This window comes from Hydra viridissima, unplaced genomic scaffold, assembly GCF_058129835.1.
Source record: "Hydra viridissima isolate aposymbiotic clone 2 unplaced genomic scaffold, HvirCarnegie_v1 scaffold_5, whole genome shotgun sequence".
In the NCBI taxonomy this organism is placed as follows: Eukaryota; Metazoa; Cnidaria; class Hydrozoa; order Anthoathecata; family Hydridae; genus Hydra; species Hydra viridissima.
The window spans coordinates 482942-498735 of NW_028324304.1; the positions used below are offsets into that span (position 1 = coordinate 482942).

At 27.7% G+C, this 15794-nt stretch overlaps 1 protein-coding gene and 1 long non-coding RNA gene across 3 annotated transcripts in view; one reads left to right on the forward strand and one right to left on the reverse strand.

Annotated features, from left to right (window-relative positions):
- Positions 1–350: 350 nt before the first annotated feature.
- Positions 351–1664, forward strand: LOC149887556 (uncharacterized). Its single transcript, XR_016452463.1, has 2 exons — positions 351–707; positions 1333–1664. It is a non-coding gene; the product is annotated as an uncharacterized LOC149887556 (long non-coding RNA).
- Positions 1284–15794, reverse strand: part of LOC149887557 (uncharacterized) — a 115747-nt gene continuing 101236 nt past the window's right edge. The window contains exons 1-11 of one of the 2 annotated variants that reach the window (XM_090087283.1): positions 6518–6605; positions 5194–6158; positions 4806–5098; positions 4228–4437; positions 3545–3787; positions 3365–3441; positions 2967–3169; positions 2532–2858; positions 2277–2435; positions 1913–2105; positions 1284–1611 (exon numbers count right to left, since the gene is read on the reverse strand). In XM_090087283.1, the coding sequence (XP_089943409.1) occupies positions 1304–1611; positions 1913–2105; positions 2277–2435; positions 2532–2858; positions 2967–3169; positions 3365–3441; positions 3545–3787; positions 4228–4437; positions 4806–5098; positions 5194–5772 (2592 nt within the window). In that variant the 5' untranslated portion in view covers positions 5773–6158; positions 6518–6605 and the 3' untranslated portion in view covers positions 1284–1303. Of the gene's footprint in view, positions 1612–1912; positions 2106–2276; positions 2436–2531; positions 2859–2966; positions 3170–3364; positions 3442–3544; positions 3788–4227; positions 4438–4805; positions 5099–5193; positions 6159–6517; positions 6606–15794 lie in introns of those variants that run through there. The other variant, XM_090087284.1, reaches the window with a different exon arrangement.

Below are 15794 nucleotides of genomic sequence, written 5' to 3' on the forward strand. Positions count from 1 at the left end.
CAATAATAATAATAATAATAATAATAATAATAATAATAATAATAATAATAATAATAATAATAATAATATTATATATATATATATATACACATGCACACACATATAAATACACACACACACACACACACACACACACACACACACACACACACACACACACACACACACACACACACACACACACACACACACACACACACACACACACACACACACACACACACACACACACACATATATATATATATATATATATATATATATATATATATATATATATATATATATATACATAAATATATATATATATTTTTATATATAAATTATGTTAGTGTATTCTACAAATAGAGTGCTCAATGTTATTAAAGAACAGAGCAATAATAAATTAGCAAAAATGCTTATATAATTTTTTTCTTCTGTGAAGAAAAAAATTTAATAAGAGTTTTTACTAATTTATATATTTATATATATGTGTGTGTTTTTCTTCTCTTTTAGATGGAAGTAACATGGTTTATTGTATGTACATTTTGTTGTGTTGATAGATACAAAATCAATTGAGATGTTGATTGATTTTTGATTCATTGACACAAATTTGAAAAAATTCTTTGAAATATGAAAAATAAAGAATATGGTATTTAACTTTCTTGGATTACAATCAATTGGATTTGACAATTGAGGATAAAAATACAGTTAATTTTTTGTTATCGGTAAGTTCTTTGAATTACCTTATACTTTTATGGTGTTTATTAGCAATATACAATGGATATAATTATTTGGAAATTTTTACTATTTTGGATACATAATATTCTCATATTACTCAACTTTTTAGTTTAAGAAATTTTGAATGATTATAAATTTGTTACATTTATTTAAAAACTAACATAACTACCTTGCTTAAATTATTTGTAGCATATTTACATTTAATCCTATTACTTTATATCCTCTTATTAGTAACTATTTTAACAAAATATAATTTTTTTTTATGTTGATAAAAACAAGAATAATACCCATAAGAAATGACAGGTGTCATTTCTTAAAAATATAGCTTTCTGCAATCTAAAAAATTCTTTCTTTATATAAAGTTATAAATAAATACCTCTTTTAAATTATTTATATTTTCTTTTTTCAACTTTTTATATTTGCTATATATACATAAAAATAATTCAAATAAAAAAGTTTTCTGAAATAAATAAAACTTTATTTTTTATATAAAGTCAAAAATAAATATCAATTTTAAATTATTTACATTTTCTTTTTTGACTTTTTTTTATTGACATATATTTTTTAAAATGTAACACAGATATCATTTCCTTTTTCTTTTTTTAATTTTAGGTCTCAGCGCTCTATTTTTAGGATTAGTTTTTAGATGGTGCGATTTAAGGATGCTTTTTAATCGCATTGTTGGTGAAGGAATAGATTGATATATTATCTTTAATTTGTTGAACTCATGATGAATTGATTCACCTCCTTGTTCACCATAGAATCCAAAGCCAGCACCCCATTTTTGTAAGAATGGTATCGCATGATCTTCCATCATGTGCAACTTAGGTGGCACTGAACCCTGAGGCCATTTGGCATGATAAAATTGCATTAAATCATCAACATATGTTTCTGTATACAAAAACACAGTTATCAAATGCTTAAGCAGAAGAAAAAAAATTACATTATGTCTTTATTCTTATTATATAATTTATTGTTTAGGTTTTTGCAATTTAGTTTATAGTTGTCAACTATACCATAAAATTTAAAATATAGCTATTATTACATAATTAGATTTTTACGTTTATGTGAGAAAAATTTAATGCAATACAATAAAACAAGCAATAAAGAGGCACTACACTGTAAAACAAATACAAAATAATTATTTAAAATAGTAACTATTTTATTTACAAAACTATTACATAAAACATACCTAGTTGTGTTAATTCAATTATTGTCATAGTACTTTTTGAAGAAAATATGCTATAACAATTGGAAAGCTTATTGAAAAGTTGTTTATACTTGCTACTGATTTCAACTGATTTTTCATGAACAGTTGTTCCAGACAATCCATTGTTATAAACAAGAAGCAGAACAGAATTACAAAGCTCTAATATAGATTTTTTCTGAAAATACACAAATGATACATTACTTGGTACTTTCAGCTTATAATTATCACTATTATTTTATCATCAGCACTATCACCGTCATCATCATTATTATTATAATAATTATTAAATATATATTATATATAAAAATATAAAGTATTATATGTAAAACATATAGCACATATTTACTTTTAGCATTTTATGTACATGGTTTCCTATAAAACTTTTCCCATGATATGCTTGTCGCTGTACCTTGAGTTTTTGCAAAATCAACTCAATCTGTTGAATGCATGGTCCCTCACTTTTCTTAAAAATCAGTTCGTTTTCCAAACCATTACACTCTCTAACCTAAAAAAACATGTTTTTTATCCGCATGTCAAAAATAACATAAAACAATCTTATTTTCACAAGGTTATATTTATTAAATTTTACAACAATTTTTACTTTTTCCATTTTTGTTTCGTTTAGCAAATTGAGTTGAGGGATGTAAAGTGACTGAATATTTTCTACACAATCTTCATTATTCAATATGGCTATAGCTACAGTATCATTAACCAGCTGGATTTGGTCATCTAGTTTATCAATGCACCTTTTTAGATTCAAAATTTTTTGTTGTTTTAAAATATAGTCTTGATACGGTTGAGATAAAAGACAATTTTTATTTTTTAATGATGCTGCCATCATAATGTCCACTTCATGGGCTTCTTCCTCAAACATGTTAAAAAACTTGAGATAAACACCAAGAGCAATATGCAGACTTGGTAAAGACACCTAATTATGCAGAGAACAAAATAAATTTATTATTTAAATATAGTCAATGTGATTCTATGGGAAATAACTATGGATTAAATATTAACAAAATGTAAAACAAAAACTAACCTGGTTTAAAGGTATTCTCAGGATAGGCTCTGCTATAACATTATTATAAAACTTGGCCTTTTTCTTAATGCCACCATCTTTCATAAATCTTTCAAAATCAGCTTGCAGATTTTCCAAGGTACGAGATTCTATGCCTGTTCTTTCTTTTTTGCAAACCTTCATTTCATTTGTGGTTGCATAACAGAATAAACAACAATGTTTACCTAAAAAACTACCAACTATTAAATACTAATCCTATTTTGGTGAGGTGAATGAACAAAGCAGGATTTAGTGGTCAGACATTATCAGCCTCCTGGGCAGTTCTAAAGACCTACCCAACTTAAGTTTATTTTGTCTTGAAATCCTGTCCTGAAATACATAATTAAAAAAATTAAGATAAAAGTAATGAAACTGCTCACCTGAGGCTCTGGAAATTCCATACAGTGAACAAAGGAATTCATAATCTCCAAAAATAAATACTCTGATACTATTATCCCTATAAGTATGTACACAAACATTAAATATATATATATATATATATATATATATATATATATATATCATATCATATATATATACATCATAATTTATTAACATACTTATATTTCATTATTTGTAGCGCTTCTATTTGTTTTTCAAATCTTGCCATGGCTACTTTAATATTAGCTCTGAGGTCTTTTGATTCAAATATGTTAAAAACAATAGTATTTTCAGAAGTATTTGGATTTATGGTAATAACTATCTGGTAGCTCATCTTGAAACTTCCACCACCATAATCTCCTCCAATTTTGATGTGAATTTCTTTATTTTGAATAAAATTATGATTCACAAGATCATTGCAACTAGAAAAAAAAATTATAATGGACTGAAAAGTTAAGTAATACTGAAAAACTATATATATATATAATATATATATATATATATTATGATATATATATTATATATTAAAAGTTAAGTAATACTGAAAAACTATATATATATATATATATATATATATATATATATATATATATATATATATATATATATATATATATATATATATATATATATATATATATATATATATATATATATATTATATATATTATGTATATTATATATATATATATATAATATACATAATATATATATATATATATATATATATATATATATATATATATATATATATATATATATATATATATATATATATATATATATATATATATATATATATATATATATATATATATAATATGATTATTTATTATCTTTCTGTAATTCTAAAATATCTTACTTCTCTAACTCTTCTAGATGTCTAAATATATGTTTGGGTAAATCAGAAATATAACCCCAAGGAACTTCCTTAATTTCTAACTTATCTTTCTCATCTTTTTCGAAAAAGAAAGGAGCATTTTCAACAATAACTTCATTGCCTGACCAATTTTCAGCAACTACTCTTTGTGACGCATTTGATGCAGTGCATATATTATAAGTCTTAAGCCACCTGTAAAAACAATATATATATATATATATATATATATATATATATATATATATATATATATATATATATATATATATATATAATTAGTAGAAAATCACTTATCAAACTTTTTTCACACTGTGTATCATCAATTAGACTTATCTATTAAGACACATCAGAAATGAATTCTGATGTGTCTTAATAGATAAGTCTTATTACACTGTGTTTCATCTATTGTTTTAATAGATGAAACACAGTGTAAAAAAAGTTTGATTTTTTTTTTTTTCAACAACTTGTTGCACCATCAGTAAGTTCATCAGAAAGCTACTTTCCTGATGAACCTTCTGATGGTGAAACAAGTTGTTCAAGGAAAAAATATATATACTTACCTAGACATAATTTTAAGTTTTTCCCATGGTACTCCCATATCAGTTTTCATTGCAACCATCACACTTGCACTTATTTCAGAGTGGTTTAGTCCTGCATTATCTAGTATGGAGTGCCTTGTGTCTTGTGATAATGAATTTAGCAATTTACTTATTTGATTTGCAACTGCATCGTTTAAATTGCCTGCTAAAGTCTCAAAATGCTTTGCAATATTTGTATTACACAATCTTAATGTTGATTGTGCTGCCTGAGCACTATTGACATAAGCTTTTGGTGCATGAGTAAAAATCATTGGCTGAAAAGTAGAAATAAAACACGAAAATATTTATTTATAAAAAATAAATTTTCAAATGTTTATCTTTATAAAGACATATCTTTATAAAGACTTACTCGAGGTCCTCCACTTTTAAATTCAATTGTTTTTTGTCCACTTTTTGCCATTTTTTGCTTAATAATATGAAGGGCTGCTTCTTCTAGCTCTTGGGGAATATCACTGTCTTTATTTATTTCAAAGATATCATTTATACTTTTTTTTGAATTACTTGATGAAGTCAGTAATGATGTTGATAACAGTAATTCGTTATGACATAAGCTTTTATGAGTTTTGAATATTTCATACTCTTTTAATGCATTAAATTTTTGCTTGCATAAATTACATACAAGAGTTAACATCTGAAGAAGAGAATTAGTTTTTTTACTGGTCACCATATCATCAATATAAATTTTTTTATTGCACTTTGGGCAGAAAGTCTCATCAATATATTTATTTTTCATTTCTTCCACAAGACATAAAAAACAAAATAAATGTTCACAGCTTTTCAATGTAACAGGCATTTGTGGTATTTTATTACATTTACAACATAAACAGAGCTCTAAAAAAGGATTCAACTCATTTTGTAGTTCTGATATATCAATACCTATGTTTAAATTATGTATAGGTAATATATTTTCTTTTATTGAGTTAAACATTGCAATTGTCCAACATTTTTTGTATTTACAAGATATATATATATTTTTTTTATGAGTTTAGATTTTTTTAAAAGTGAACGTGTGAAAACTGTACCATGCCGCACATTTTCAGCCATCTGACATGTGGCACAGTTTATGCTATGTGGTTGCCAGTTAGTATACAGAGATAAAGAAGTTGTTGTTCTTCTTTTGTTTGCATTATTAATAGTGCAATAACACTTGTGGCAAATATTTTTTGGATGAATGTTCTCTATTTCTTCGAATTTAACAAGAAACACTTGCTCTATTATAGTTTTAAGATTATTAGTCAAACTATATTGTCTTTTTCCAATCCATTTTGCACAAGTCCTGCACAAGTAATTTAAATTTTCGTAGTGCAGTTCCATCTAAAGATAAAACAGTAATGAATCAATGAGAGAAAACTAATTAATAATTATTATATAAACAAATTTAATGTGGGCTAAACTTTAAGAATATGTTTAAAATTTTTAAGAGAACTATCGTAAACAATATTATGTATTGTATTTATTTTATAAAATTAAACTATATTTGAACTAAATCTTGAATTAAATTATAGTTTATATAATAAATAAAATATGGTACATCACATGCATAACACACACACACACACAAACACCAACACACACATATTAATACATGCAATATGCATATAATGCTTTATGCATATACATTACATATAAATGATACATCATTCGTATATTATACATGCACATCATTTACGTACATATATAAGTGCCTAGTTCGTTTGCGATATTTTTTTGTTTAGTTATATTTTAATAACATCTAAATAAAGAAAAACTAAACTAAGATTCTTAGTATAAATTCTTGATTCTGACATAATGACATTTTGAGAGAGTTTGGTGCTTCTTAGTCTAAAAAGCACCCAACTCTCTCAAAACGTCATGCACTCGAGTGCATGACGTTTTGAGAGAGTTCTGAGTAGTTAACTCTGTTAAAATGTTATTAGATGGGTATCTAGAATTTACACCTAAAAAAAGTTGATGCAACAACCAGAAAAATATCATAATTACAGAAAAGATATATCTAAAATTTAAAAAAAAAAATTACGGAAATCCTACAGTCAGAAGTTGAGAAATTGGATTTCAAATAAATAAACAAAATCACTAACTAGCAACAATTAAGCCTGAATGAAAATATAAATTTAAGTAAAAATAAGACTTTCTTTTCCATTTTTTATTGGTTTTATGATACAATTAAGATATAAATTTATTGAATTAGGTCAAAAGTATGGTAAAATCAATCAGTTCTACAAATAACATAGAAAGCAATGGTTGCTATCTAAAATATAGTTCGTAGCTAAGAACCGCAACCATTTTAAAAGCTCAAAATTTTTTTTCTATTAACTGGCGCATGCGTGCCTAAACATAGCGCTTTTTCCTAATATATAAACGACCGTGGATAGAACCGTTTATCAACTTGACCTAACTGCGGACATGCTAAATCTAGCGAAATCGTTGGGAAAATATTTTAAATAATTTGAATCAGTAGTTTTCCTGACCATTTGGTATAAGACACTGGAAAATATTGATGGTGTTAGTCGATTTCTCCAGTCGGAGTCAATCATCATTGAAAAAGAAGTAATCCTCATTCAACAACTTCTAGATGACCTAGGTCGCATTTGTTCGTCGTGGAATTGTGTTTTGATTGAAGCAAAGCTAGTGGCTGGAAACCTAGGTTTTGATACAGAATTTAAAGTGAAACGCACAAGAAGAGTATAAAAATTCCACGAGGAACCATCAATTACAGCCCACTACCTCGACGATACAGAAAAGAATTTTGAAGTAAATATTTTCAACGTGGCATTGGACCACATAATTCTACAAGTTCAATGAAGGTTTAATGTGGTGAAAAAGCTTTCTTCTCAGTTTTCCTTTATCTGGCTTCAGTCTGAAGACCCTTCTTCACAAGATGACAAAGCTCGTCAACTAGCGAAATTCTATTCAAATGACGTTAAAGAAGATAATCTTGTTGAGGAAATTTGTCACTTTGACCGGTTGAAAGCATCTTCCTTGTTCAATAGAGGCAACTCTCTCAATCTTTTAAATCAAATATATTCCAAGGGCTTACAACCAATTTTCCCGTTGATATGCATACTTTTGCGCATCTTTCGCACAATGCCAATATCCGTTGCAGAGGGTGAAAGATCTTTAAGTAAACTTAAGATTATAAAAAACCACTTCAGAGCCACCATGGAACAAGAGCGACTTTCAAATCTTATGATGTTGTCTATTGAAAATGATCTCGCGAAATCATTTTCATATGATGAAGTAATTTATAATTTTGCCTCGAAAAAAGCTCGAAAATTTTATTTAAATTAGGAATTGTTTATGCTGTGGTTAGATAGCAAAAAATGAAACAAAGTTAAAGTAGCTATAAAGGGATGATGTATTTTTTTGCTTCTATGCTAAGTATAAATATGAAGCGAAATCTATAAGGGGGCAAAAAAAGGTTTTGTCCCGGGCGGCTTGAAGGCTCTCGGCGGCCCTGATTGTGACAAGACCAGTAAAGAAAACTGTAGGCGAGTTATTCTTTTATTATTTTGTAATATAGCATGATCAAGGAAAAGGATGTGGTCTCTTTGTTTAATGTGCAATAAATTTCAATTATATTGTATGTGTATTAGCTTTGTTTTCTTTTTAGTTCTAAATAATTACATTCATAAAATATGGTTTTCAAGTGTTGTGTCTCTGGATGCACAGATAACTACGATGTTACAAAGTCTGTGAAAGTTTCTTGCCTTCCAAATAAAAAAAATGCGGATGAATGAAAAAGATGGATAAGGGGTTACAGTCATTTTTTATCTCCTACTTACGTTATTTCCGTTTTAATTTAACATGAAAATATAAGTATTTTATTATAAATAAAAGTAAAATAAAAACTACAGAAGTTCCATTCCCTTCAATTGCAGAATAAAGGTTTTGATGCTAAAATAGGTTTTTAACATGGTCAATTACAGTGACAGGCCGAGTAAACATACAGCTTTTAAAAAAAACTGTAGGCGAGGTTTTTTTTTATGAAAATATTCATTTTTTGGGTTATTTAATAAATAGATTTGTTAGTTCATTAGATAGTAATTAATTTATCATAAATAAAGACTTTTTAAAACAATAAATAAAAAAATCCTAAATGAAAAAATCGTTTGTTAAACGCAAATCAGCAACATTTCATTTTAACACAGTAAAGACTCACTTTTTAAAGCGCTAAAAGCTCGAATATCTTTATGAAAAATAACAATATGACTTTTCAAAATAAAATTTCAATTAGTAGAAAAAAAGAATATTATATATATCACGTTTAAGACAACTTCAACACTTTCATTTTGGGTTCCTCTGAAGATCGCGGGGAAAAAAGATGGCAATAATTGTTAAAAAGCATATTGGCAAGGATTCTGCAATGTTTTTTTGAATCTTTTGTAAATCAATAAAAGTCAGGTACCATCAAAAAGCTGTTAGATAAACTAACACGACAGACACATTTGTAAAGATGGTGAAATAAAATATACGAATAAAATATCGAATGGCAGATGTTATCACCAAGCAAAGTTCACCCATCATGATTAATCTCCTGATATATTCTCCAAATCGGTCAAAACAAAATGATGTATCTTCAACAGGAGGATCTTCTCTACTGACATAGTCAGCAATATAGACCAAAGACATTTAATTTCTTTAGACAAATCAATAACAGGAAGATTACGAAAAACATTCAGCAAAGTATCATCTTGCATTGCATAATTACAGTTGTCACACAATTGACTTGATTAAACTTCTAAACCATTAACTATGATAGCGATATTCAAACAAAGTTTTGTTTTTTAATGTCAACTTTTTGCAATATTAGCTGAAAATTTATAAAAAAGGTACCACCTGATCCTTGTCCAAGTTTTTGAAATGCTTTCTCGATAGAGTCACTAGTAAAATGTCTAAGACAAACATACTTATGACTTGTAATTAGTAAATGTTTCACTTGTTCAACCATTCAACGACACGTATTAAACTTTTTATTCTTTGATGTTGTTTTTCAGGTGCCATTTTTTCGACCATATCAGCCAAATTTAAAAGAAAGTTCAATCGTTCATCATTTGATGAGGAAACAGCACGATTTTCATATCAGGAGAATATTTTTTTCACCAACGTAAATCAGAGAGAAGGAAAAAATTACCTCTAATGTGTATATCAGCCTACTAAAGCGTAATGTGGTGCCATTGATGATTGAAATAATTGTTTTCTAAGAATCCCTTCTTCAACCTTCTTTTTTTTTAACATTCCATGAACGTAATTTTTCAGTGCATTTAAAATCATTTTGAAAATGTTCTCAAAAGTTTAAAAATTGCTGCCGCACCCTGTCGTGAATGCAATAGTGTAATATGGCCCCATTTAACATATCCGATTTGATAATCAACAAAGATACTGATGCTACACATGGCATTTTGATAACTTTAACATATGGCAGTCCAACAAGCATAAAAAAAAGTGCTTCTGTTGCTAACTTATCTGGATCATATGATGGAAAATTGTTTCCAAAATTTGCAAAACCTTCATATGATCCACTAACATTTTCAAATCGCAGAGAAGCCCAGATACTCATAGAATCAAATAATAATGCAAATTCTTTGTATGACAAATCCTTTAAGGTCTTACTTTGTAAAAATAAAAAAATATCACTAAAAAACCCAGGCGAACAATTAACTGAAAAGTATAATTTGAAGGAGAGCTTACGACAGGTAATGCAAAAGTAGATTTGACAAACTTATATGCTCTCGATGAATAAAATTACAGCGTTAAAGCAAATTTCCAAATTTCATATCTATAACCATTTTGTTTCCGGTCACTCAGATTTCGACAGTTCTACAGTTTGTCCAGAAAAAGGTATGATGAGGTAATGCAGCAATATAGCATCTGCAATCAAATTTTCTGTAACAGAATTGGAAATAATCTTTAATACTCTTAAGTTCTCTCTTTTTTTAATTATTCTACTGAGTGAATCTAATTTTTCTTTTTTTTTTTTTTTCATGTTTTTGTTTCAATCTTTTAATTTTAAATTTTTTGTGGAGAACTTTGTTTTGGGAGCTTTTTGTTTACTTAGTAGAAAATTTAATTGTTTAATTAATAGAAAAAAAATTTGTTTAATTACAAGAAAAAACTTTTCTAAACTTTTATTTCTAATTTAGGATAGAAATTATTACCTTTTTTTTAAATTTTTTTTTATCATCGAAGGAAAGTTGATTCTTTTTGTTTTTGCTCTTATTTTTCACAACACAGCAAAATCAAATATAGAAGGCACAAACATTTTTTTTTTCAAAGCATTTTTTCTTTTCTGCTGTCTCTTAAAATCGTCCATTTTAAAGTGATTGCTGTAGATATGACTAAATTTATTGGGTGCAATATTTCCAAAAATTCTTTGAAATAGAATTAACAATATTTTAACAATATTGATATAAACTTACTTAAACTTAAATCTTATTTAAATTTCTAACTTACATTTCTAGTTTAAACTTCTAATTTATATTTTTAATTTAAAATTCTGATTTAAACAATTTGAATTTCTTATATAAAATTCTATTTTCATTTTCTGATCAATATTTCTTATGTTCGTTTCTTCTATAAATTATTTATATATAAATTTGTTCTATAAACATTTTATATAAATTCTTTTACAAATTTTTTCTATGATTAAACTTTTAAAAAATCTTCTTTTCATATCTTCATTATACATTTAATATTCTTTTCTAAACCTCTTCATTAAAATTTTGTATTTAATTTAGATACTCAAAATTTATATTGTGTACTTTTATTTTTTTTAATTTCCTTTTTTAATATTTCCTTCAAATTTGAATAAAAGATTAGCATTTGTAAGTTTGTGAAATATTTTTTGAGGGAGTCTATTTAATATATAATATTTTACTTCTTTCATTTCTGTAAAATTCTTTCCATTTATCCGAAACATGCCACCCATATATTTAAGTGACTCCAGTTGTTTTTTTTTTTTATTCGAACATACATCTTATCATTTTTTCATTAAAAGGCTTTCGAAAAGGGTTTTGTGTTTCAAAGGATTTTGTGTGCAAAAATGTGAATATGCTTGACTGCTTTGTTTTATCATAGTGATCTAATTTAATTTTACTTATTGTGTACTTTTTTTGTAGGCGTTTTATTCTATTAATTCTGAAATTCACGCGTGCATTTTTTTACTTCTGACATTGAAAACAATTATTTGTCAGCCTCATTCTTATTTAACATCAGGTTTAATTATGAAAAAAAAAAAAAAATTATAGTTAATTCATTCCTCGGCATTCCTCGGGTGTAATTGAATACCAAACCTCTTGTACACGAGCCCAAAGTTCATCCTTATTCTTAGGTGGAGTAGGAAAGTTGTAGACCCGTTGTTTAACTATTGCACATAAATTTTCGATTGAGTTAAGATCAGGGCTTTGTGCTGGCCAGTCAACAACTTTCAATTTCTTCTTGTGAAGGAATTTAATGGTCTTATCAGCCTTATGGTTGGGGTCGTTGTCTTACATGAAGACAACGACCCCAACCATAAGGCTGATAAGACCATTAAATTCTGCCCCATTTTCGAAGGGACTTCTGCCCCATTTTCGAAGGGACTTGAAATATCCGACCTTAAGGATGTTGATATAGTCATCAGCGTTCATTATTCCATTATCTTTTAATTAATTCACCGACTCCACGAGCACAGAAACATCCCCAAAACAAGAGTTTTCCTCCGCCATATTTAACGGTTGGTGTAAAATCTCGAGCACTTAATAGTGAATAAGGCTTTCTCCAAGTATATTTCATACCATCTGATCTAAACATATTATTTTTACTTTCATCTGAACAAATCCAGTCATAAAAGTCATCAAAATTCATGTGTGCATGAAGTTTAGCATAATTTAAACGAGCTTGGCGGTGACGAGAAACTAACAATGGCTTCTTGATCTTTCTTTTGGATCGAAAACCAATTCTTTTGAGCTCTCTATTGACTGTCCGCACTGAAACATGAGTCCCATAGCTGTTATTCATTAAATTAGTAACATCCTTTGCAGTTTTAGACTCTTCAGAAGCAATTAAACGAGCGATTGTTCTTTCGACCACTTTTAGGCTTATTTACTTCTAAATTATTGCACAATTTGATTTTATATATGAGATTATGAGACTTTCCGAACTTTCCGATTTCACGATAAGATTGTCCGGATTTAAGCCTTACCAAAATATTTTTTTCTAGTTCAAGATTTATTTTCCTCATAATGATAATACCAATACTTTTTTTATGTTTTGTAAACAAAATCAAACTTTAAATAATATTTAATCGTTAAAAATCTGTGAAAAAATGATAACTCAATCATTTTAGTCATAAGGCTGTTAATTTATGTCGTATGCCTAATTAACTGTGGGCAAGTATGTTAAATGCTTTCATTTGCGACAAAATTGTCACCATTAGCTCTTTACATAAAAATTTTTAAAAAAATTCAATATCCTTTAAATTTGATAAAAAGCAATATTTTCAGTTAGCTAAGTCTTAAATTTAATTAATAAAACTAAAAATTTTATTTTCCTTCACAGCTTTTCTATTAAAAAAAATATAAAATATTTCTTTGTTCAAACATGGTGATGATTTTGGCAGATACTGTATATTGCTAATAAAAATCATTATTTTACTGCTCATACTATATATATATATATACACATATATATATACATATATATATATATATATATATATATATATATATATATATATATATATATATATATATATATATATATATATATATATATATATATATATATATATATATATATATATATATATATATATAAAACGAAGAAACAACAACTATGTATGGTACTTAAAGTTTCATGCCTAGCGGCAATCATCAGCCATGAAATACAAATCAAAAATCTATAAAAACCGTTACAAATTGCAAAAATTACTGTATCGTGTGCTCTGACGTCATATTAGGAAAAAGAGGAGGAAAAGAAAGAAAGAAAGAAAGGAATAAAGAAGTAAAGAAATGAAAGAAAGCAATAGAGAAATAAAGAAAAGAAAAGAAAGAAAAGAAAAGAAAGGAAAGAAAAGAAAAGAAAAGAAAAGAAAAGGAAAGAAAGAAAGAAAAGAAAGAAAAGAAAGAAAAGAAAGAAAAGAACGAAAAGAAAGAAAGAAAAGAAAGGAAAGAAAGAAAGAAAGAAAGAAAAGAAAAGAAAGAAATAATATAGGCCTAGTCACCAGTATCAAATTTCGAAAGAAGAAATTTATTTCTATGCCTGCATTTTGAAACCAATTCGTTCTTCTTATTCAATAAGGTACCTTCATTAAACATAATAATCATGTACTTCTCATGCAGGCATAGCATGCAACATTTTGTAGCCGGGTTGTACGATTTGCAATGTTTGATTATCTTCCACTTAACGATAGGTGTGAAATTTACTTCTTTCATTTTCCATATTTCTTTCGATAGTTCAGTGTCGTTCTTATATTTTTCAATGTTAAAGGATTTTTGGTGGTTCGCATACCTTAGTTTGAAAGGTGTTTCGCTGATGCCGTAATATATTTTATCTTTCATTACTGGGTTGCTGGAAGAGATGGTGGCTTGGTAGACTATGTTTTTTGCAAGACAATTTTGATGTAAAGGACACTTAGTTTTATTGATGCAATTACAGGTTTTTTCTGTAATGTTGGGGTTTTTTTGCTGCTGGTTTTTTTGCTGCTGGTTTTTTTGCAGAATGCTTTGGTTGTGGGAATTTATGATGTCTTTTATGTTCGGCATGCAGCTGTAGCTCACTTTAATGTAATTTCTATTGAAAATCTTATGGAGTTTGTGGGTAACTGGGAAATGTTTGTCGACCAAGTTTAAAAACCGCATTCCTATATTTGTGCAAACATTTTTGCTGTAAGGAGGATTGAACCAGATAATTCTTCGCTTACGACTTTTGTTGTTAACAGGTTGTAAATTGGGGATGTATATAAGCTCTTGGTCGTAACCTGATTTTTCTAAGGCTTCCTCATACATATAAGAAGAATTTCTGAAGATTTGTTCGCTAGATGAATTGGCAGACAATCGTAGCTCGATGGAATGCGGGATCTGCTTTAAAATGTTAGGAGGATGGTTGGATTCAGCATGAATATAGCTTAAAACATTTTCAGGTTTACTATAAGGCCGGAAAGAGCAGTCATTGAGGTTTAAAGTGACGTCAAGATAATTGACAATTTTCAAATTACATTGGATGGAAATAAGTAAGCCATTGTCTTTGAAGATTTGAACAAAGTGCTTTTTTATTCTTTCCATTTGCGTGCCGCTGGTGTTTTTAAATATAGCTAAACCATCGTCTCGATATAGTCCAAAATCAGCTTTGTTGTAATGTTGCGATAGTTGGAAAAGTAGGAAAATGCCAACAAGTTCACAAACCTCGGCACCGTCAAAAGCACCCATGGTAACATCAAACAAACCGCTTTTCTTTTTAACCCAAACTTGATCGTTATTAAAGAGTATCGATTTTCTTGCGTGTTTGATAATCATTTTTTGATCATTGTTAATTGTTACGTGCTTCTCAGCAAAGCAAATTGCGTTGTTTAAAAGATTTTCATTGATTGAAGGGTAGAAGTCATTTATGTCAAAGATAAGAAACTTATACAGGTGTTTTTCAGTGATTATCTTAAACCAATCAGTGACATTTTGCGTACATATCCATTGATTGAGACCAAGTATACGTTTGATATCATGGTTTATTTTTGATAGTATATTTTTACTGATTCTTCCAATTTCATTTTTAGCAGGGTTTAGTAGTCTGACTGTAGGGTTGTTTATAAAGTTCTCTTTGTGGTCTTTCAGGGTTAAAAAACAGTTAGATGTTCCATTTATTTCAATTTTGTTAAAAACTTCGTGGTTTCTTAAAATTCTTTTGGTTTCTATATTTACTTGGTCTTTTATTATTGGATCGGCTTTTTTGTATGAAGACGTTATAGCACTTGTGAGTAAA